At 42.3% G+C, this 24329-nt stretch overlaps 1 protein-coding gene across 1 annotated transcript in view; it reads right to left on the reverse strand.

Annotated features, from left to right (window-relative positions):
- smc1b (structural maintenance of chromosomes 1B) overlaps nt 1–22314 on the reverse strand; it is a 68427-nt gene extending 46113 nt beyond the window's left edge. Inside the window, exons 1-11 of the mRNA XM_060928324.1 lie at nt 22206–22314; nt 16733–16921; nt 16532–16644; nt 8267–8470; nt 7953–8191; nt 7583–7841; nt 7270–7410; nt 7012–7094; nt 3406–3613; nt 333–518; nt 61–246 (exon numbers count right to left, since the gene is read on the reverse strand). Coding sequence (XP_060784307.1) covers nt 61–246; nt 333–518; nt 3406–3613; nt 7012–7094; nt 7270–7410; nt 7583–7841; nt 7953–8191; nt 8267–8470; nt 16532–16644; nt 16733–16921; nt 22206–22314 — 1917 coding nt within the window. The remainder of the gene's footprint in view (nt 1–60; nt 247–332; nt 519–3405; nt 3614–7011; nt 7095–7269; nt 7411–7582; nt 7842–7952; nt 8192–8266; nt 8471–16531; nt 16645–16732; nt 16922–22205) is intronic.
- Nucleotides 22315–24329: the final 2015 nt, after the last annotated feature.

Genomic DNA, 24329 nt, shown 5'->3' on the forward strand with positions numbered 1-24329 from the left:
ACCTTCAACTTTAACCTTGTTAATACACAGTCAGTATGCACAGCCATGTCTAAATCTTACCTTAAGGCGTTCTGGGCCGCCGAACGCAATGTAGCGGGCGTCTTTCAGATTCTCACACACGAGGGAATTCCCACACACAAACTGCACCACTCTCTTCAGCTGAGGTGCGTTCTGGGAACACTGCACCACATCCACCACCATCTTGGCTCCGCGCACCTCCCTGAGACGCTCGTTTAGCGGCTTTACCTGGCGCAAGAAAAAGTATAGTCTGCATTCAAACCAAAGTTGCTCATTCTGCGTTATGACAAAGGACACAAGGCAGTATGACTCACATCCAGGTTGTCAATGGGGAGGAAGGTCTCTCGCTCGGCTCTCTCTTCCTTTAAAATCTGAATACAGTCACGGGCCACTTTTGCAGAGGACACGACGATGGCGTTCATGTAATAGCCAAACACCTTTGTGACAGCGAGCTGGTATTTCTTGTGGATGGGCTGGCACAAGTCCATCAAGCGTCCATACTAGACACAAAGAAAAAAAACTCTCTAACATATCGGAATCAATTTGTTAATAAAAACAGCACCAGCAATAAGGTAATAAGGTAAATGTTACTGTACATGTGCATTTGATGCATTTTGTTTTACTTTTGTATGTTACGAATCATTTGTTAATAGCTGAGAACATGATTTATCCCTCATCTCTAAACATCATACATATTATTACATGTAAATAATATGGCACTCGTTAGGCTTCTGTCACAATTCTTTCCACCCTGAGTGCATGACGGTTCCTAAGGTAACGAGCTCCATGTGCTTCTGCGTGATTTGGCAGTGTGAGTGGGACGAAGTCAGAATAGCTAGCAGCGTAGCAGAGCGTTTATAGAATACGCAGCCGTATTTTTTTATAGATAGGAGAGATGTCGCCTCACAGCAAGAAGGTCCGGGTTCGAGCCCCGTGGCCGATGAGGGCCTTTCTGTGCGGAGTTTGCATGTTCTCCCCGTGTCCCCGTGGGTTTCCTCCGGGTGCTCCGGTTTCCCCCACAGTCCAAAGACATGCAGGTTAGGTTAACTGGTGACTCTAAATTGAGCGTAGGTGTGAATGTGAGTGTGAATGGTTGTCTGTGTCTATGTGTCAGCCCTGTGATAACCTGGCGACTTGTCCAGGGTGTACCCCGCCTTTCGCCCGTAGTCAGCTGGGATAGGCTCCAGCTCGCCTGTGACCCTGTAGAACAGGATAAAGCGGCTAGAGATAATGAGATGAGATGAGATATATATGTTATTTACCAGCTGGGAGGTCCGTATTGTGAAATACCGTGACTGAGGTCTTGAAAGTACTGAGTGAGGCCTTCTGGGCCGAGGTCAGTATTCAAGGCCGAGGTCACAGTATTTCACCATACGGACCGACCTTAAGCTGGTCTCATCTCATTATCTCTAGCCACTTTATCCTGTTCTACAGGGTCGCAGGCGAGCGGGAGCCTATTCCAGCTGACTATGGGCGAAAGGCGGGGTACACCCTGGACAAGTCGCCAGGTCATCACAGGGCTGACACATAGACACAGACAACCATTCACACTCACGTTCACACCTACGGTCAATTTAGAGTCACCAGTTAACCTAACCTGCATGTCTTTGGACTGTGGAGGAAACCGGAGCACCCGGAGGAAACCCACGCGGACACGGGGAGAACATGCAAACTCCGCACAGAAAGGCCCTCGCCAGCCACGGGGCTCGAACCCGGACCTTCTTGCTGTGAGGCGACAGCGCTAACCACTACACCACCATGCCGCCCCCTTAAGCTGGTAAATAATATATTTATTTTTTTCTTTACCAAATTCTAACAGAAAACGAGAGCGCCCAAAAGGGAAAACCGAGCTGAGCCGCCATTTTGAATCCTCATTCATGGCTATAATGCAAATGGCTTCCTCCTCGGTATACAAGTGCACTTCCATGGCAGGAAAAAAACTACATTTTGCCACCTATGTAGTCCCCTATTTATACAAAATTGAGTCATTCAGGATTCAGCCATGTTTTTGCTCGGCGTTAGCAACAGTTAGAGGTTTTTAGCTTTCTCCTGAAATGTTCTCTTTTATTTCTTCTTCCTCAGGGCAGTAAAACTCGCTTTCGCTGTGAACACTGTCGTTATCGCTATCCATGCTGTAAAATTAATGATATTTTTGATAATCTTATAAATAAATCTTATAAAAAAAGATAAATGTTGACAAAAAATGCTCCAATGTTGTTGTTGTGAACGAGCGAGTTGCCAGAGGTCCGTAACCGGGGTCCGTATCGTAGGATATGGACCCGCTCGCCAGCCAATCAGAGCGCAGGATTTGGACCACGAAAAAAATAAATATGTTATTTACCAGCTGGGAGGTCCGTATCGTGAAATACCGTGACCGAGGTCTTGAAAGTACTGACCGAGGCCCTCTGGTCCGTATTCAAGGCCGAGGTCACGGTATTTCACAGACCGACCTTAAGCTGGTAAATAATATATTTATTTTTTTCTTTAGCAAGTTAGCAAGTTACAGGCATTAGCAAGTTACAGGTTTTTAGCTTTCTCCTGAGATGTTTTATTTTATTTCTTCTTCCTCAGGGTAGTTGTGGCAGCGGAGGCGTGGTCAAGCGGCGGTCTGTGAACGGAGGGCGGAGTCAGGGAAGGCAAGTGGCAGAATCACTACACCTGATGTTAGTTAACCTGTGTTTGTGTGTCTTCCCAGTGACCGTGCCCTATAAAAGGAGAGAGAGAGCAGAGGAAGGGAGCTCTCTCCCCAACCAGACGACTGATGTGTGTGTGCGTGTCTGTGTGGCTGGGAGTTTGTGGTCGACTGAAAAGTGTCACAATAAAGAGTTTTGGTACCTCAGTTCTGGCCTGCCGTACTTCTGTGCTCCACCCACCCGCTCAAAGTCCTACAGTAGTAAAACTCGCTTTCGCTGTGAACACTGTCGTTATCGCTATCCGTGCTGTAAAATTAATGCTATTCTCCTGAGAAATGCTGGCAAAAATTTATAAGATTTTTGATAATCTTATAAATAAATCTTATAAAAAAAGATAAATGTTGACAAAAAACTAGATTAAGAGTGCTGTGTGATTATTAGCAACTGTGACTTAAACCACTCAAGCGTTTTGGTATCTAAACAACCGAAATCTTGTGTTCTCAATTGTGTAAAAAAAAAAAAGTATGATAAAAATAGACTTTGATAAAATTCTTAAATGATGGATATTGGTTTACGGTTACGCAACCTCTGGAAGTAGGGATTAGAGAAATTGATCACATAACCCCACGACTGAAGTGTGCTTCATTATACAGTATTGCTGGTCTTTGAATCATTAATCATTAACATGCAACATATTCAACATAAAAATATTTTTAATTCAAACAGGCTTCTCTTGATGTTGGCAATGCAATACCACAACATCCGGGTAGAGTCTGCGCAGGCTCTCAAGGATCTCATCTCTTTTCTGCTGTCTCCGATTCTCCTGGCTGTCCATGCGAGCATTTTGAAGTTCCTGCACTACCACTCCCAGTTCCTCGTTCACCTCCAGCCTCCGCAACCGTCCGCGCTCCAACATCTCCCCCAAGCTCCGCTCCTGCTCCCGCAGCTCGTCCAGGGATTTGCTACAAAAGACACAGGCTCGGTGAACAGTAATTCAACATCTTATCTAAGTGTATGCTCTCTAAAACTGATTGGTTCGAACTGCTGCGCGACAGTACGAGAAATTCACATTTTTCCCCCCACAGAAATCTGCGTAAGCTTCATAAACTGTACAAGGAGCACAAAAGTGAATTTCAAGCACAGAAAAAGGTCGTTCATAGAGATCAGTGTTCTCCACGGGCGCTTTTAAAGTGGCGCACTACCACGTTATAATTCTGGCCCACCACCCTTCCCGTGGCCAAAAAAATAAATAAAAAAACGTAACTTCATCAGTATACACCAAATAAATCGTAAAGTATTCGCGCTATTATAATTTTGTAACTATTTAACATGCAGAAGACCATTTAACGAATGCATACAGGTCTATCCCTGAGTTACACTACACCATACCACATTACACTATACTGACACACAGTAACATTGTAAGCTACAAGCTGCAGCTAGCCAGCAACCAAATAACTCTGCGGGTGTTTGTACAACCCCGATTCCAAAAAAGTTGGGACAAAGTACAAATTGTAAATAAAAACGGAATGCAATAATTTACAAATCTCAAAAACTGATATTGTATTCACAATAGAACATAGACAACATATCAAATGTCGAAAGTGAGACATTTTGAAATTTCATGCCAAATATTGGCTCATTTGAAATTTCATGACAGCAACACATCTCAAAAAAGTTGGGACAGGGGCAATAAGAGGCTGAAAAAGATAAAGGTACAAAAAAGGAACAGCTGGACGACCAAATTGCAACTCATTAGGTCAATTGGCAATAGGTCATTAACATGACTGAGTATAAAAAGAGCATCTTGGAGTGGCAGCGGCTCTCAGAAGTAAAGATGGGAAGAGGATCACCAATCCCCCTAATTCTGCGCCAACAAATAGTGGAGCAATATCAGAAAGGAGTTCGACAGTGTAAAATTGCAAAGAGTTTGAACATATCATCATCTACAGTGCATAATATCATCAAAAGATTCAGAGAATCTGGAAGAATCTCTGTGCGTAAGGCTCAAGGCCGGAAAACCATACTGGGTGCCCGTGATCTTCGGGCCCTTAGACGGCACTGCATCACATACAGGCATGCTTCTGTATTGGAAATCACAAAATGGGCTCAGGAATATTTCCAGAGAACATTATCTGTGAACACAATTCACCGTGCCATCCGCCGTTGCCAGCTAAAACCCTATAGTTCAAAGAATAAGCCGTATCTAAACATGATCCAGAAGCGCAGACGTCTTCTCTGGACCAAGGCTCATTTAAAATGGACTGTGGCAAAGTGGAAAACTGTTCTGTGGTCAGACGAATCAATATTTGAAGTTCTTTATGGAAATCAGGGACGCTGTGTCATTCGGACTAAAGAGGAGAAGGACGACCCAAGTTGTTATCAGCGCTCAGTTCAGAAGCCTGCATCTCTGATGGTATGGGGTTGCATTAGTGCGTGTGGCATGGGCAGCTTACACATCTGGAAAGACACCATCAATGCTGAAAGGTATATCCAGGTTCTAGAGCAACATATGCTCCCATCCAGACGACGTCTCTTTCAGGGAAGACCTTGCATTTTCCAACATGACAATGCCAAACCACATACTGCATCAATTACAGCATCATGGCTGCGTAGAAGAAGGGTCCGGGTACTGAACTGGCCAGCCTGCAGTCCAGATCTTTCACCCATAGAAAACATTTGGCGCATCATAAAACAGAAGATACGACAAAAAAGACCTAAGACAGTTGAGCAACTAGAATCCTACATTAGACCAGAATGGGTTAACATTCCTATCCCTAAACTTGAGCAACTTGTCTCCTCAGTCCCCAGACGTTTACAGACTGTTGTAAAGAGAAAAGGGGATGTCTCACAGTGGGAAACATGGCCTTGTCCCAACTTTTTTGAGATGTGTTGTTGTCATGAAATTTAAAATCACCTAATTTTTCTCTTTAAATGATACATTTTCTCAGTTTAAACATTTGATATGCCATCTATGTTCTATTCTGAATAAAATATGGAATTTTGAAACTTCCACATCATTGCATTCCGTTTTTATTTACAATTTGTACTTTGTCCCAACTTTTTTGGAATTCGGATTGTAGCTTTATTGTCCACCGGTTACGCTTATCAACTGTCTTTTCTGACCATACGCAGTTCCAGTAATCATAGAACAGCACACACACACACACACACACATTAGTTAAGTTCAGGTCTTTTATTTTACGTATCTGTGATCGTGTATGCAAGAGCTGCATTTTCCCATTGCTTCACTGTTTGTTTGTTTACTGCAGGACTTCCGGGTTCCTGGGTCAAAGGACCCGAACTACGGACGCCGGGGTGGCTTTGTAGTGCCAGTCTCGGGCACGCGCACCAGCTCATGCATTGATTGGAGTGGTTTCACCCAATTAACATTATGTGCATTGTAAAAAATGTATGCATTTATTGTAATTGGGTATTTTGTTTATGCATGGAAGTTCATTTATTTTTCACACACAGAAAAAAATATAATTAATTCAGGGATGCGGAACAGGCGGATCAGTCTCAACTGAAATGTCAAATGAGTCTCACATTGACAATAAAGATGATATGTACAGTAAGAATGTGTTAATTTTTCATAAAATGATTTTAACAATGATTTAGCATTTCCTATCCGTTTATTGGCCAGTTTCACTGTGAAAAAAAGCCCAAAGTCCAGGGGCGTTGTGGCTCAGGTGGATAAGGCACCACACCATAAATCCGGGGACCTGGGTTTGATTCTGGCCCATCTCTGCTTCCTGTCTCTACACTGTCCTATCCAATAAAGGTGAAAAAAGCCCGAAAAATATCTAAAAAAAAAAAAAAAGCCTAAAGTCTGTCAGCTTCGTCCACCGGGGCCCTGCCACCTTTTATTTTTTGAAAGTGGAGAACCCTGGAGATTAATAGAAATCGTCATTCTTTCTCGCCACATTTTATTTTTGTCCATCTATAAATCCTTCTTATTAATTTAATCAGCCAGGGATAACTAGTTTCTTCAGCTAGACCCAAAGAGCTTTATTTAAATTTAAAAAAAAAACATACACAGAATGAAAACCGCCCCAATATTTCCCTTCTTCAGTCAAAGGAAGGTTTTTTATGGACCCATATGGAGCATCTAAAACCATTATTTGTCACTCAGAAATGTTCTCCTGCTGACGAGGACACCGATTTTAATCTGCTAAATTGCCAAACTATTACTTTGAATAGAAAAATAATCACCATATAAACTTATCAAGTGTTTTTCCTGCTCTGGTACATCTAACAAAAGCCAAATAACTGAAATGTGTTTATAACATGCCTGTATAATTTCTGGTCAAACCACCAAAATGCACTAAAGAGCATGGTTCCAGGATGGATAACATACTTAGAGGTGATGGCATACTCCTCCAGTTTCCCTGCCCTCCTGTTTAACTCGTCCAGATGATCTTCAGCATGCTTAATGTTTGCCTACACATGCAGGCAAAAAAAACAACAACCCAGAAACATGGGACACTATATATCAAAATCTAGCAAGGTATTGTCTTTGTTATGCAGTTCAATATAATTAGACTGATACCACTACTGAACATAGGCATAGTGATAATACAAATGGTAATATACTGTAATACACACACACACACACCTCAACTTCACTTGTTCGCCTTTTGTCAAACTCCAGTTTTTCCTGATCAGCCTTCACCTCCCAGTGTAGCTTCTCAGCCCTCTGAAATAAGACAGCCCCCTTTTTCCTGGCCAGTTCCTTCAGCTCCTTATAACGCTCCAGCTACGACAAAACGCATGTCTAAACGTTATGCCTCCATCCAGGACTGTTTAACCAAACAACCTAATCCTGAACAAACCCTCGCTAGATAATGTGGTGGCAATTGAAAATGTATTCAAAATGGTCATTTTTCTTTCTCATCATTCACATCCCTTCATCCCACTCTCTGTCCAACCTGAGCTTCTTCCAGATGCACATCCTCGCCCCTCTGAGCTGCCCGCTCTTCTATCTCCCTCTCATAAACTCTCCAAGCCCTCTCCAGCTCCTGCAGCTCTGTCTCCAACTCCTGCAGCTCCTGTTCCTTCTTGGCTTCCTGCTTCTGGCTCTTCAGCAGGCTGGTGCGTGTCTCATCAACCTTGCGCTGGTGGTGACTGGTGTTCACTTTGGCCCTGATGTACTGAGGCCTCTGATGGTTTAGGGTTTCTTCCTGGGACCTGGAAGAGGACAGGCAGGGGACACACAGTGTCAAACCATTTCCATGCTTGCTTTTTGTTTTTGTTGTGCTTTTTTTTTTTTGTGGTTTTATGAAATACTTGATCTCTCACTTGATCTCCTTCTCTAGTTTCTGTAGTTCTCGGCTCAGGCGTCCGTGTTCTTTCTTCTGAGCCTTCACAGTTTGCTCCAACTCCTCCACTACGCTCTTTTTGACAGCGACAGCCTCCTGTTTCTCTCTCAGGGACTCCACGAGCGCATTAATACCCCTCTCATTGTGATAAAGCTGGAAAAGGCTGAGCTGCAGCTTGCTTTCACTGAGCTGCTCCACCAGTGCCTGATATTTCTCTGCCTAAACACATGATGGCATGTCGTGAGAGCATTATCCCAACCTGCATTCGAAAAAGATAATTCTTCACCATAATACCTCAGTTTTGTCCTTGAACACCTGTTTCTTCTCTGCAGCGGCTGCCCGTTTGCGATTAAAATGGAACTGTGTGTCCTCTTTTGCTTTCTGCAGTGCTGCCTGCTTGGTGTCGTACTCGTTCGCCAGCTCCAAGGAGTTACTGATGCGTTCAAACATCTTTGTGCGTTCCTTTGCATTCATCATAGCGATGGCCTCTACAGCACCCTGAAATATACACAATACACACCAGCCCACATCACACACTTTGCATACCTCAAAGGCATCTTTAGAAATACTAGAGCAATGCAGTGATGATCTGTGCTAGTGTAAAGTAAAACATATTGCAATTTAAAATAAATTACTTGCAAATTTCTAATACAAGTAATCATTTGCGTCAAAGTAAACTGCCTGTGGCAAAAACAAACCGTTTACTTTGATGCAGATGTTTGCTCCATAAAATTACATTGTATAGCTATTTTGTGGGGGGCGGCATGGTGGTGTAGTGGTTAGCGCTGTCGCCTCACAGCAAGAAGGTCCGGGTTCGAGCCCCGGGGCCGGCGAGGGCCTTTCTGTGCGGAGTTTGCATGTTCTCCCCGTGTCCGCGTGGGTTCCCTCCGGGTGCTCCGGTTTCCCCCACAGTCCAAAGACATGCAGGTTAGGTTAACTGGTGACTCTAAATTGACCGTAGGTGTGAATGTGAGTGTGAATGGTTGTCTGTGTCTATGTGTCAGCCCTGTGATGACCTGGCGACTTGTCCAGGGTGTACCCCGCCTTTCGCCCGTAGTCAGCTGGGATAGGCTCCAGCTTGCCTGTGACCCTGTAGAACAGGATAAAGCGGCTACAGATAATGAGATGAGAAGTATTTGGTGTGGATGTGCAAGAAGATTGATTATTCCTTTATTTGTAAAGTAACTTATTTCTTTACTCTTGCTGCTTTGATATGCATTATTCTGTGATAGTAGGCTATTATGACTTCATTCTCAAAATTCAGGAAATATTTAAACTTTTTTTTTCCCTTGTAATATTCTGACGCATTTTTTCAAAACATTCGTTTTATTCTTGAAAAAAAAATTTTCATAACACTGTCTTTTTTTCTCAAAATATTACCGCTTTAAGCTTGGAATTGGGGGAAGCCATAGCCTAATGGTTAGAGAAACAACTTTGGGACTAAAAGGTTACTGGTTTGATTCCCTGGACCAGCAGGATTGGCTTAAGTGCCCTTGACCAAGGTGCCTAACTCCCAACTGCTCTGGCAAGAGTGGTGGTGTACCTTATGTCTGATTAGCCAAAGAAAAACTGATGATGCAGATTATCAGTTTGGGCACTGAACCTGACTGACTGATGCTTGAAATAGTTTGACTTTTATTCTCATAATATTATGACTTTTATATAGAAATATGACTATTCTCGAAGCCTTGTATTTTGTTTTTTTTAAGGGGGAACTGAAGGCAAATTTTTTATTATCAAAATTCTATTTATCTCATTTTATTAAATATAGGAATGCATTTTTGATCGCTATTTTGTCGCTGCTATAGCAAGTTATGAGTGTTTGAAATATACTCTGTAATACCGGTACATCAGTCCATATGTCAAAGCAATGGCCGTAAATGAGATTCGTTGAGACCTGTGCGAGACATCGTAGGACAGAAATAAAACGTACAGCGGAAATCAAAGTGACCAACATCTGCTGACGTTGTCAAAAGACGCGTGTGCCCTCTTTTGAACGCTGATGTAATCAGGCCGAAAGTTTTGTTTGTTTTGATAGCAATCAGGAAAGTTTGAAAAAAGTCGGCAGTAATCGTCATTTAAACTAGTTTTTGTGCAATATTTCATTTGGAAAACAGTTTTCAAAATGGCAGCACTGACACCTGGCTGACACTTCACGTTTCGAAGTCTCGCACAAGTCTCGTGAAGATCGCATGGATAAGCGACGCCTGCCGTGGACCAAACGAACTAAATTCAACACGGCTAAAAACCGAATAGGCCGATAAGTATAATATTTAATTGCGATTAGTTGCCAATACGAGTCATGATATAAGGTTACTAAAACCGAAAACGTAATTGAATAACACGCTAATTAAGAAATAAAGCAAGTTTAAAAATTACTTCAGTTCTCCTTTAACAGTGGCTCTAAAACACTGTCAGCAGGATGATAACGATAGATAGATCGATAGATAGATTGATTTACTTTATTGATCCCAAGCTGGTAAATTGTTTTGTAATTTTTTACGTTTTGAAATGTGTTGCAGCAGCACGTTATCAGACATGCGAAAAGAAAAAGACACACTGTACAACATAAAACAGAATAAAAAAAAATCCCAAGAACAAGCCAACTATCCAATATACAGATAAAAATGTAACGATAAAAAAATATGTATTTATATTTCTGCTTTGTACATGTGAATGTGCATTAATAGTGCTAAAAACAAGAATTGTGATAAATGAAGATAAAAACTGTGCAAAAGTGGCAGTATTGATACAAGGATGAAACATTAATACAAGGATGTTGAGCATTTTAAATAAAATCCGATCCGAAAGAATGTTGTTATTATTATTATCAGGGGTCGAAATTAAGCATGTACCGACGGACATGGGCAAGTCATTCTCATACTCGGGCAACAATAAAATTATCACTAGTTGTCCGTCGGACAACTGTGTTTGAATGTCTATTTTACCAAGAAAAATTAAGTTGTTGTGATTCCTAACAGAAACAGAACGAAAACTTTATTTTTCCCGTCTTCTCTTTCGTTTGTCCTTGACTTTGGTTCGTTGCGGTAGTTGACGCTTCCATTCGCGAGATGGCGCTACATGATATTATGATTATTCACACGAGGCGTCACTGTCACGTAGGCTAGAACGAACGAAGCGTCTTTTTGGACTGATTTTTAATTCTGATTTGATCAGTTACACTTGACCATGATGACATGATGTTTTCTGACTGTTTAACATGTTTAATAGAAGATACTAGTAGTTATACCTAGTTATTTTACTGTTCATCATGATGAAACTTTATTTCTATCAATCAGTAATCAAACAATGGCAAAACAAGTTGAAATATTTTATTGCATACTCTATAATATACATCCAGATTGCTTTTTATGCAAATTACTTACCCAGTCAACCTGCAAAAAAGTAGGGCAACTGATACATGCATGCGGGCAAGTAAATTTTTGGGGTTGGTTGCCCTGAGGGCAAGTACATTCAAAAGTTAATTTTGACCCCTAATTATTACTATTATTATTATTATTATTATTATTATGGACATAGCTAGGATTTTTCAAAGGGGGGGGGGGGGGGGGGGGGGGGTCACACACTGACTGGCAGCCTGAGTACATACCTGCAGGTTTGTAAATGAAAAAATACATTGAATACATTTGAGAAAAGAACGTGGTCTTTGCATCATTCTTTCATCTCATGTTGCGAGCTGTTTCATCTTGTTTTGAGTCTGTTTTATCATAAAAAAATTGACTTGGTACTAGAATAGAACTATGAAAAATATGTAACAAAAAATAATCACCATTGCTAGTTTTAGGTAGCTTAGAAACTGGCTCTTCCATTATTGCGGTTTCTTCCATGTTTTCTTGATGTTGTGTTCTAGAAACGGCGCAGTAGAACTTAGCTTCGAAGCCGCAAAATGCAACGCTGATGGGAAAAATATATCATAAATTGCTTACCTCTCTCTCTTCACGTCGAAAGAAGGAGGAAAGTTTCGCTTGTTTTGACATGACGAATTATTAACACAAGAGGAAATACTCGTAATTCGCAACTAAAAAGACTGCAGCTACACTGGCAGCTTGACCACGCTTTCTAGTGCGATCGTGTTGCGCTTGTGCAGAACTGGGTTTTCGCACCCAAGCCACAGGAAGTCCGTACAAGGTTATAGAAACCCTAATGAGGCTGAGGTGACAATCTAGTTTTAAAAAATGTTAGAAAAATTACAGTGGGCGCTTTTCTAATATTCTTATGCAGCTATTGAAAAAATGCATGGTCTGACAAATGGGGGGTCACGGGCACCCCAAGATTCTTGAAAATAAATACAGATATATCACACGCAAAGTTTTAGGATGTAAAATGGCCTCAAACGCGAATAAATCTGCTTCTTATCAGCTAAAAACACATCTACAGATATATCTGTATTTATTTTCAAGAATCTTCACACATTAAGCAAATGATAATGAATGAACCCTTTATTGTCACTTAGTCACAAGTACCAGCGAAATTAGCCGTCAACCCGTCCGTACATATACACATACATACAACTGACACAGGAGGAGTAGACAGGACAGGAAGAGAGGGATGAAAAATACAGAGTAACATGAGGGGAGGGGAGGAGAAAAAAGCAACCCCCACACTATGCTCCTGTGGGGAGTACAGTGTGGGAACATTAAAAAAACACCTCAGCACATAAGCACAAAATAACACACTTGACACATGACTCGGGACTAGGGATGGCGAAAACTAAAAAAAATCTTGACCGACCACCGAGCCTCATTAGCCAGTTGAAGTCGGTTAACCTATGAGCTTAAACAGGGATGCAAACGGTGCGCCTTTTTCACGGCTCGTGCAGATCCGATTTTTTTTTTTTGGGGGGGGGGCGTTGGAGTGTCTGAATAATTTAATCAGAGTAAATTCATCTCATTCTCTCTAGCCGCTTTATCCTTCTACAGGGTCGCAGGCAAGCTGGAGCCTATCCCAGCTGACTATGGGCGAAAGGCGGGGTACACCCTGGACAAGTCGCCAGGTCATCACAGGGCTGACACATAGACACAGACAACCATTCACACCTACGGTCAATTTAGAGTCACCAGTTAACCTAACCTGCATGTCTTTGGACTGTGGGGGAAACCGGAGCACCCGGAGGAAACCCACGCAGACACGGGGAGAACATGCAAACTCCGCACAGAAAGGCCCTCGCCGGCCCCGGGGCTCGAACCCAGGACCTTCTTGCTGTGAGGCGACAGCGCTAACCACTACACCACCGTGCCGCCTCAGAGTAAATTCTGTATTAAAATTATTACATAAGCAAATGCCGTTACAGTCCATGAAAAAGTCGGCATCTGCGCCTTTAGTTTGTGTGGAGACATATGATCTGCAATAACATGCATTGTTGGCTACAGACCGAAACATACTTTCAGAATGCACTGGCCCAGGCAGGACTAAACTCCATGTGCCTTCTAATAATAATTTTAAAAAACCAGAATAGTAATTTGTAAGCTAAAAAGCCTGTGTCTACACTTTTTTCTTTCGCCGAGTGGCAGCTGTGTTCAACTGGGGCGGGACATGACTGAATGGGTGTTTCTGATTTGTCAGCTGTCTTTAACTGGGGCGGGAGGGAGGGACATGACTGAATGGGTGTTTCTGATTTGTCAGCTGTCTTTAACTGGGGCGGGAGGGAGGGGGAGGGACATGACTGAATGGGGTGTTTCTGATTTGTCAGCTGTCTTTAACTGGGGCGGGAGGGCGGAACATGACTGAATGGGTGTTTCTGATTTGTCAGCTGTCGTCCTTACACCGCATGGCATGCCCCAAGCGTTTACAACACAGAATTACAGGTTCTCCGCTCCAAAATCGGCAGCTTCAAAACAATTTTTTTTTTTTCACCGACAACCAAAAAAAAATTAACCGGTTGACGTTGATTCGGTCAACCACCGGTCAAACGGTCATCGGTTAACATCCCTACTCGGGACTCGAGGGGGAAGGGGGTGAGGGAAGGGGCGATCATGGGAGGGGGGGAGGGGGGGAGGCGCAGAGGTATAGGTAACCCAGCGCAAACAAGCAGTCCGGTCCTGCAGCCGAAGACGGCGCTTACCCACTTGTCACACTGGGGGTAAAAGCGGCGACCATGGGAAGTGGGGGAAGGAATACGAGAGAGTCTAACAGCAGTGATCTTCAGGGGGGGAGTTGTTGTCCCAGCAACGGCCTTGGCCAAGGCCAGTGCTGTCTGAGGGAGCCGAAAGCAGATAAGATTGGGATTGTTTGGTCTTGGGGCGAGTAGACACATTCCTTTACACGACTACTCTGTTTGTCCATTCTGGTCTCCGAATCAATCCATTTTCCTTTGCAAAGCCAAAAGCTTCTCCATGATGTTATCCATGTTGCAGTTCAAGTTCTGAATAGCCACAGTCTGAGTGCTGACAGCTCTGCCCACCGCTTCAATCATGTCGGGCAGCTTTATGGGGCTTTGGACAGCTGTCACCGTTTTCTGATTTCCTCGATAAACCAGGGCAATGCCTAATCCAATCAGCAAAAGTCCTGTAATCATGGTTCCGAACAGGTAGATGTCTTCAATGTCCTCCACAGAAAGAATCGCCAGGCACACGACCCGCCACCTCTCCCACGCGTCCATCGTGTAGCCAGCTGTGAACGTTCCGGCAGGACAGGCCGGTTCCCCTGAACCCAGGCTTCTCGTCAAGAAGATTGTGTCAATTGCGTGAAGAGACCAGTTTATCAAGTCCATGATTTTTAGTTTGGAGAGCAGTGCGGAGAGAGTCTCTCAAAAGTATAGACAATAGACAGACAAGACAGCAGAAGCAGAAGCAGGAAAGATAAGGAAAGGGAGAGGCAGAGAAATGCGACCGCCTTCTGTGAGAGCACGGAGAAGAAGATAGATAAAGATAGAAAAGGAGAAATTTATAAGTTCTAAACATACCTGAGAAATCCACCATTTCGTATGTGAATTTCTTTCAGCGGCAACCAACTTGAGTCCAAAAAACTGTCTTTTACGGCCAATTTCACTTTAACTTTTTCACTTTAACTTAAGACAGAAGTTAAAACCACAAACTTTTTCCAAGTACACATGAAAATTTGGGTAAAAAATGACAGTAGAAAAGGTAAAAACAGCTATTATAGAAATGGATTGCTTCGCATCGCCAGTCAAACTCTTATGGTTGTCAAGGAATGTCAAGTTAGCTTGCCCACCACAGGTTTGTTGCTATAGGGAAAATTGACACGTGACCAATTCCTGCAAATGGCCTATGGCCTCGGTGCATGCATCACTTCCTCGTTTGGTGTAAGGATCGTACGATATTTCCGGTCGGTATGCAGAAGTGCTGGTGTTATGGCTGAGTCCATGAAGTTCACAAGGTGCCTCTTGGAGTTACCGAAGTTTACTGTTAACGATGTGTGTCATATCATCAGAGCATCAAGTACAACGCCGCAGAGTAAACTTGAAAAGGGTTTCAAGTTCTACGTTTCGTCCTACCTCTGCAATTTTGAAGGTAAGTAGCTGACGCTAATGTTAATTCTAGCTAGCTTGAGATGGCAGCCTAGTGATGTGACTGTTGTCTTTTGGCCGTCCTGGTTCAGTTTAACCATGTTACTAGAAATGCCTATTTTTTAACGTGCTTGTATTTCTGATGGAAGTATCAGGCAAAAATAAGGCTAACGAGATAACAGTGAGGGCCCACTGCTACAGATCTATGAAGAAAATAGATACGGTTAACTCCTCGATTTGTTTTTGGAGCCTTGATATCTCCTCGCGTAGCTCTTTGTTTTCACTGAGGGAGAGATCAAGCGCAGCAGGCTCAGTACTGGCACAGTAGTTGTGTTTATGACACGGCCATGGGTCATCATCATCAGGGTCAGTCTGCATCTCTGTTAAGTCGGTGTTGGGTGGACGCTCTGTTCTTTCCCATACTCCAGGTCGTGGGGTTGGGATATTATAGTTATTCCAATGAAAAAGCACAGGAACAGCTCCAGGTCGCAGTCGTCGTCGTCGTCCAGCAGGAGTGGGAGGCTGGATCAGCTCATGAGTGACAAAGTGTCGCGAACACACTCAGGAAGTACTTGTGATGATAAAATGATCTCTCCTGATCTTAACAACCCACTGTTTCTGCAATTCTGAGTCCTTTGGAAAGGTGTGTAAGCTCAGGTGAGAATTGGACCTAGGTGATGCTGTGCAGAATGGCACACAGCAGTGGTGGTTAGACCTGGTGTCCGCATGTTGTTGAAAGGATAATTTTGTCCGTTTACATGTCATGTTTAGTACATGTAGAGATGGGTCTGAAATACGGGAGAAACCCGGAAAAAACGGGAGTGTTGGCAGCTATGGACAGCACAGTGTGCGCTTTCAATGGCTACCGGATGTTTACAACCATCCTGACATTTTAGCGGAAATTATGTCATGTTCTGGCGTGCACATAGGGTATTGAACTGAACGGTCACTGAGGCAGTGAGCCGTTTGCAAGCCGAAAGAGTCGACTCTTTTTGTTTAGTTCATCTGAGTCAAATGTGTCAGCTGAGTCGATTCACTGAAAAGAGTCGAACTTTTTTTTTTCCGTCACTGACCTGAAACACTAAGCAGTTCCTGGCTTTCACCACGATGCCGATCTTCTCCATCTCGGCTGTGTACCTGGACAGTGCCACCTGTTTGCCATTGACTCGGTACTCAGAGGAGTCACCTGAAATGAAACCCAGAACAATACAGCTTCAGATAAAGTGTTGAGCACTGTAGTGATTCAGAAACGTCAGTACTGAACCCAAACATACCGGATATCGTTCTGCAGAAAACCGTTTCTTCGTCATTATCGTTGCAGAAGCGCATAGTGACTGAGGCGGTGCGTGAGACCGGTTTATTGATGTGGGCGCCATGAATCAGATCTTTGGCTTGCTTCACTCGGAGACTGGAGGCTCTCTCTCCCATCACAAACCCCAGAGCATCCATCACATTTGACTTACCTTTACAATTACAACCGTTATATTTTAACACAATGTCATTTCTTAATTGTTTTCAGGATTAAACATTTGGGTCCGTCTCAGAAACTGGTCTCTCATTTGGGACATTATGGTCAAAAAATGAATTTTCTAAATTTACTATTTTTTTTTTGCATTTACCTAACACTCAATGTTTCTTTTGTCATGTTTAATAAGAATAAAGATAGCATCTTGCTTTATCTGGCCTCCACTGTGGAAAATTTTTTGATTACAATTCAAATGCTTTTGTAAAATTGATTTACATATAAAACTAGACTGCATTTCCGCAGAGAAAATGCAAAGTGTGCTTGCTGAGCTGTAGCAGAACAGCTCTCATGCTAGCATGCTAAAAGCTAGCATGCCAACATGCTAACAATTATCATGCTAACAGTTAGCATACTAACATGCTAACAGCATACTAACATGCTAAAAGCTAGCATGTTAATATGTTAATGCTAATAGATAACATGCTAATGGATAACATGCTAACAGCTAGCATTCTAACATGCTAATGATTAACATGCTATTTGTTAAAATTCTAACACTTTAAGGCTAATATGTTGACAGCTATCATGCTAACAGCTAACAGGCTAACATGCTAATGGCTAGTATGTTAACTTTTAGCATGCTAACACGCTGAGGGTGACATGTTAACAGCTAACAGTTAGCATGCTAACATGCTCAGGCGAACTCGCTAACAGCAAACATGCTAACTCTGCATGCTACCATGCTAACCCTAACATATTAACAGCTCTCATGATAACATGCTAATGGTGAACATGCTAACAACTCGCGAGCTAACAGCAGGCATGATATCATAATGGGTAACATGCTAACAGCTAGCATGGTAACACGTGAATGCTTATATGCTAATTGCTATCGTGTGTGCATGTAAGTATTCCTAATAAAGTGGCCATTGAGTTGAAGTTGATTTGCTGTCAAAGTCTCAAATGAGCAGATCCTTGCCAAATGCATCATCACCTGTGGGGGAAGGGAGGAATGACTCAGTCAAGCTTCCATTGATTAGCGGCAAAATGGAGAAAAAATGGACGGATGAAAGGCAAGACAAAGCCGAGTGCGGGTCAGAACCGATATCATGTGTGTGATGGTGATTTGGCCTGAGGTGCCGTATGAAGTTTGGTGGATGTGTGGTGAAGTGTTACTCAGCAAAACTCCATTCATTTGAATGGGGCCCAAAATCAATGGAAGCCTATGGAGGTAAAAAGAGATGCGTGAAAACCAAGGAAAAGACGAGTGCAGGTCTCAGATGAGGGGATGGATCTGTGCGGGGACTTGGCCTGAGGCATTAAGTGAAGTTTCTTGAAGTTTGGTCACTTGGTTAAAAAAATTGATGGAGAGTGAAAGTTTTTCTCCTGAAACACCATTCATTTTCAATGGGGCCAAAAATCAATGCAAGCCTATGGAGGAAAAAGGGATGAGCAAAAAGAAAGGAAAAATATGAGTGCGGGTCAGAACCGATTGCATGTATGTGTCGGGGGAGTTGGCCTAAAGTATCACATGAGGTTTGGTGCATCTGCGATGGAGCGTGTCCGAGTAGGACGATTCGATTCATGAGCCCTATTCATTCTCTATGGGAAAAAAACAAAAAAAACCCGACAAGAACAAGAGAACGGGCGCGTTGATCCAAAAGCTGTATACAAGCACACTACACCACTTCGGGCCAGACGTCTCAGAGTTGGAACGGTGTCTCTATCTCGAACGCCCTAGGAGGAGTAGTGGATCCAAAAAACGTGTCGGAATAAGGCAGAATAAGTAAACTTAAGAAGAACAATAGTGTGCTTGCCTTTGGCAAGCACACTAATAACTACATCATGAAGAATTAAAGCCCCTCCTTCACAGATGAGTGAAAATATTGAATAAATTTCCTCTTTTTGATTGCTTGGGTTAAAAATGCCAAGTTATGATGACTGAATTGATTATTCACTTAAATATGAATAATATGATACATTTTGGGTATTTGATATGGAGAAATAGGACACAATGGAAAAATCAAGAACACACCGGAAAGATGAGAATAACGGCGCTGGTAAAAGAACAGCGACTGTACCGGCTGAAGGTCGCGCGGGTCTTTGCTGCGGCACGTGAGCAACAGGACATCACTACTGCACCGGATGGAGCGCAAGGTGGGGGCGGGGCAAAATGGCCATAGATTCTATCAAAAGTTCGATCTAAATTGACCATGGCTGCAAAATATTGGCCAAAAATACGCAAACACTATGAAATATGAAAGTAAGATGAAAAAGTTACTACTTTTGGTGAGGTAATGACCTTGACCCTGAGGCTTTCCGTTTAGATCAAAACACACGACTGTATTGGTTTTGGGTACGTGGGAAATGGAGTTACAACGGTGATCGAATATTTTGCATGATGTTTTATTACGGTTATGATTATTCTGTGAGTGCACCAATCCTTAGGTGTATAAAGTTACAACTTAAAATACAATTAGTGATAACTGTAGACTTTTCAGTGGACTACAACCTTTTTAAGGGAATGCGATGGAGTCGACCATTTATCATGTCCCAGATCAAGCCGCTATTTTTCCACAAATTTGCAGAATTTTTGCCAAATTCTGAATAGAGCAGGGATCGAAACGAACGGTCGCCCACTCGCCAATGCGAGTTGGAAAGGGTACAGGCGACTAGTGACAACATGTACTCGACCGAGTGGGCGACTGGCTCGCCACGCTATATATATCAAACTACTCACTGCCTCGATGGTTTCTATCAACGATTCTCGCCCATTTTAAGCAGAACTTGGTCTATTTTACCATTTTTTACAATAATTTCAATAGATTTTGTGAGACATTTGTCAAGTTGGCATAGACGCGGGCGCCGCCATATTGTTTGCGTGCGCAGTATACACCGCTACATGCAGCATGGCTGCGCGAAGTTTCGTTTCTTCCCGTTCATTTTCATTGCTGCCCGTGAAGACAAATGTAACTTGAACCGCTATTGGTCAGATAGATTAGACCCCCGCGAAGTTTAAAAGTCCTCGGCTTGACATTTCTGACAGCTATCAAAACAAACGGATATCGCTCAACAAGTATGTGGCCCTTATTACTGTTTCTTTTAAATACTTGGTAACAAAGCCACCATTTTGTTTTTCTCTACTCACAGTATATAAGCTGATATCCTAGTATTAGAGTAGCCAATCAGAGCATGCGATTGCTCAGCCTGCAGGTGATGAGAGGGAGTATGTGGCAGGAGATGTAGAGCCCCAGGAGAGACAGAATGAGGAGGTGGAAGATGAAGATGACGAGGAGGCGCAGCATGATGTGGTGTATGACCCGATAGATGATGATGATCTGGATGAGGGTTTCGAAGATTGTGATGATAATGAGATGACTGAGGAAGAAGTTTATAGACAGTTGAAACTGATCACTCATGTATAATATGGTTGCATTATATGAATAAATATATAAAATTGGCTTGAAATTTGTAATTATAAATACGGACCAGTACCTCTGAGAGGCTCTGGTCCAAATGGACCAGTGCTCCCAAATTCCCGTTTCGATCCCTGATAGAGTATTCACATCAAAGATTTAGTTTTATCCACGGGCGCAGATAGAGGGGGGGACGGGGGGGATTCGTCCCACCCAGATTTAAATTCACCTCGTTCGGTCCCCCCCACTTATAGGGAGGAAAAAACGTCTATGCTGTCTTTCTTTGCATAAGGCAAACCTCACGGAAAAATCAAAAGACTAATTACCATTCGGTTTATTGAGGTGCACAGCAGTACAGACGTAGTTGCAACTGCGCAGACTGCACAGGTTGCGAGCTCGAGCTTGGTTGCTATGGTTACCCACAACAAGTTTGACAGGCATATCGGGGACAGCGCCTCCTAGTTCAGGACCCCAACACGGCATGATGAAGGGTGCCAAAAGGCAGAAAACGATTGCATCGTTTTTTCAACAAAAAAAAAAAAACGACTGTAAGTAAACTGTGCCTTACTTTATCATATCACCTTGCAATTTTTTGATAGTCTGTTCAAAGTAATGTCGTAGTGAAAGTAAAATCGTCCGGAGTAGAGATGCCTTTCTGGTAGCCTCCTTCTTTCGGTGGTAGCCTGTAGATACAGTGCTCAGAAGGCAGTTTTAATGTTTAATCTGGCGTTCCCTGCCATAATTTCAGCGAGCATATTGTTTCATAAGGAAACTTTGCGAAGAGTCGTTGACTGACTGCCGCTCACACAACACACAGGCATAGTTAGAAAGTCAGGATGCACTGGTTTACACTTTACACACACACATAGCCCAGCCTCTCGCTATGTTTAACAGTTGGAACTTAGTGGTTTTAAAACTAGTTTTGCAGTTTTGCAATTTCTGTGCGTGATGATAATGTGTAAACTTTGGATTTCCATAGGCTATGTTAAAATGTTATCATTGTCCTGGCCTGCAGGTACAGTAGTTCCTGGTGATAGCAGTGAGGGAGGTGAAATAACATGTACACACTACCGTTCAAAAGTTTGGGGTCACCCAGACAAGTTTGTGTTTTCCATGAAAAGTCACACTTTTATTTACCACCATAAGTTGTAAAATGAATAGAAAATAGAGTCAAGACATTTTTCTGGCCATTTTGAGCATTTAATCGACCCCACAAATGGGATGCTCCAGAAAGTCAATCTGCTCAAAGGAAGGTCAGTTTTATAGCTTCTCTAAAGAGCTCAACTGTTTTCAGCTGTGCTAACATGATTGTACAAGGGTTTTCTAATCATCCATTAGCCTTCTGAGGCAATGAGCAAACACATTGTACCATTAGAACACTGGAGTGAGAGTTGCTGGAAATGGGCCTCTATACACCTATGGAGATATTGCACCAAAAACCAGACATTTGCAGCTAGAATAGTCATTTACCACATTAGCAATGTATAGAGTGGATTTCTGATTAGTTTAAAGTGATCTTCATTGAAAAGAACAGCGCTTTTCTTTCAAAAATAAGGACATTTCAAAGTGACCCCAAACTTTTGAACGGTAGTGTGTGTATATATATATATATATATATATATATATATATATATATATATATACACACACAAAATGGAATCATTTGCTGACAGCTCAGTCCCCCCCAGTTCAAAAAACCTATCTGCGCCCCTGGTTTTATCTGTATTATTTCTTTCATCATTTTATTTCAAATTTAAACCAACATCACCATTCAAACCCGTATAGTTTCTTGACTGTGAGTATATTTAGTGGGGTTCCCCACAGTACCCGGTTTCTGAGACAGACCCAGATCTATAACTAACTTACCCGAACCATTAGTGCCAATGATGCAAGTGAACCTCTTAAACGGGCCTATTGTCTGCTTTCCTTTCCACGACTTGAAATTTTCCACGTCTATCTGCTTTAAGTAGCCCATTTTTTCTCCTGTATGAGTTAAAAAACACTTCACAAAAAAATTTTACGAAACTTTAAAATGATTAATATGACGGAAGAGCGAGCTAACTGGCTAACGAGTTTCCCCTCAAGTCAGTCAGTCAGTCAGAAAGAGCGGGAGCGCAAAGTCGCGTCCCATCCTGACCAATCAGAGACAACTTAATTTGCATAGCCCAAAGGGTTCATGGGAACTGATAAGTAAAATCTACCTTCTTCGTAACTTCACTTTGAAATGAATAATATGTTGTTTTGACACACGTGAAAACTTTTCGTTATAAAATTAGGTCATGTGTATATTTTAGGTTTCTTTATTTATAGATAAGTTTTTATTGTCATTGTCACTTTTTCAAAGGTACAACGAAATTGAAGGTACTATTAACTCATGAGTTATAGAAAAAATAAAAACAAAGTATAAAAATAGTCAGGTATACAGAATTGCACTGGTAAAATGGTATAAACAGAATTGTATTGTATTGGTTCTATATGTAGATTGCACTGATAAAATAGTATAAACAGAATGTAAACAGAATTGTATTGGTTCTGTATGTACACAGATTGCACTGATAAGAAAAAAATATATATACAGTATATATATATATATATATATATATATATATATATATGGGCAGCATGGTGGTGTAGTGGTTAGCGCTGTCATCTCACAGCAAGACAGTCCGGGTTCGAGCCTTGTGGCCGACGAGGGCCTTTCTGTGCGGAATTTGCATGTTGTCTGCGTGGGTTTCCTCTGGGTGCTCCGGTTTCCCCCAAAGACATGCAGGTTAGGTTAACTGGTGACTCTAAATTGACTCTAAATCTAAATTAAGGATGTTATTAGTAATGCCAGTAAACTTAAAGAAGTAGGGAGGATAATAAATAAATGAATGAATAAATAAAATGACAAGAAGGGGTGGCACAGTGGTGTAGTGGTTAGCGCTGTCGCCTCACAGCAAGAAGGTCCTGCGTTCGAGCCCCGTGGCCGGCGAGGGACTTTCTGTGCGGAGTTTGCATGTTCTCCCCGTGTCCGCGTGGGTTTCCTCCGGGTGCTCCGGTTTCCCCCACAGTCCAAAGACATGCAGGTTAGGTTAACTGGTGACTCTAAATTGACCGTAGGTGTGAATGTGAGCGTGAATGGTCGTCTGTGTCTATGTGTCAGCCCTGTGATGACCTGGTGACTTGTCCAGGGTGTACCCTGCCTTTCACCTGTAGTCAGCTGGGATAGGCTCCAGCTTGCCTGCGACCCTGTAGAAGGATAAAGTGGCTAGAGATAATGAGATGAGATGAGAAAATGACAAAAAAGGGGAAAAAACAAAACAACAACAAACAAAAAAGGAAACAGAAAGCAAATACATTAATCTTCTTTGAAAAACCTCTCGTATATATCTGTGGATGTGGTGCTTTGTTTAGTGTCAATTAGTGTAAGGGATTTCATGTACTCTTTAAACTCATGCAAGAAACTTTTAAAGTTAGGTGGAGTTTTGGAGTATTTGCATTTGTGTATGTGAAATTTGCCATACAAAATGAATAGGTTTGTAATAAAGGTGATGTCATTTTCTCCATGGACAAAATACATTATCACACTTCTACAGTCAATTAAGATGTTTATCTTGATTTTACACACTATATATTGTTCAAGTTGAGACCAGAAACTGATAGATTGGGCACAGTGGTAGAATAAATGAGTTAAGGTTTCTGGTTCCATATTGCAAAAACTGCATTTGTTTTCAATGTTTACAAATTTAGAGAAATATAAATTTGTTGGATATATAGCATGTAAAATTTTGATGTGAACCTCATCTCATCTCATTATCTCTAGCCGCTTTATCCTTCTACAGGGTCGCAGGCAAGCTGGAGCCTATCCCAGCTGACTACGGGCGAAAGGCGGGGTACACCCTGGACAAGTCGCCAGGTCATCACAGGGCTGACACATAGACACAGACAACCATTCACACCTACGGTCAATTTTAGAGTCACCAGTTAACCTAACCTGCATGTCTTTGG

Source organism: Neoarius graeffei, chromosome 8 (genome assembly GCF_027579695.1).
Source record: "Neoarius graeffei isolate fNeoGra1 chromosome 8, fNeoGra1.pri, whole genome shotgun sequence".
Taxonomy (NCBI): Eukaryota; Metazoa; Chordata; class Actinopteri; order Siluriformes; family Ariidae; genus Neoarius; species Neoarius graeffei.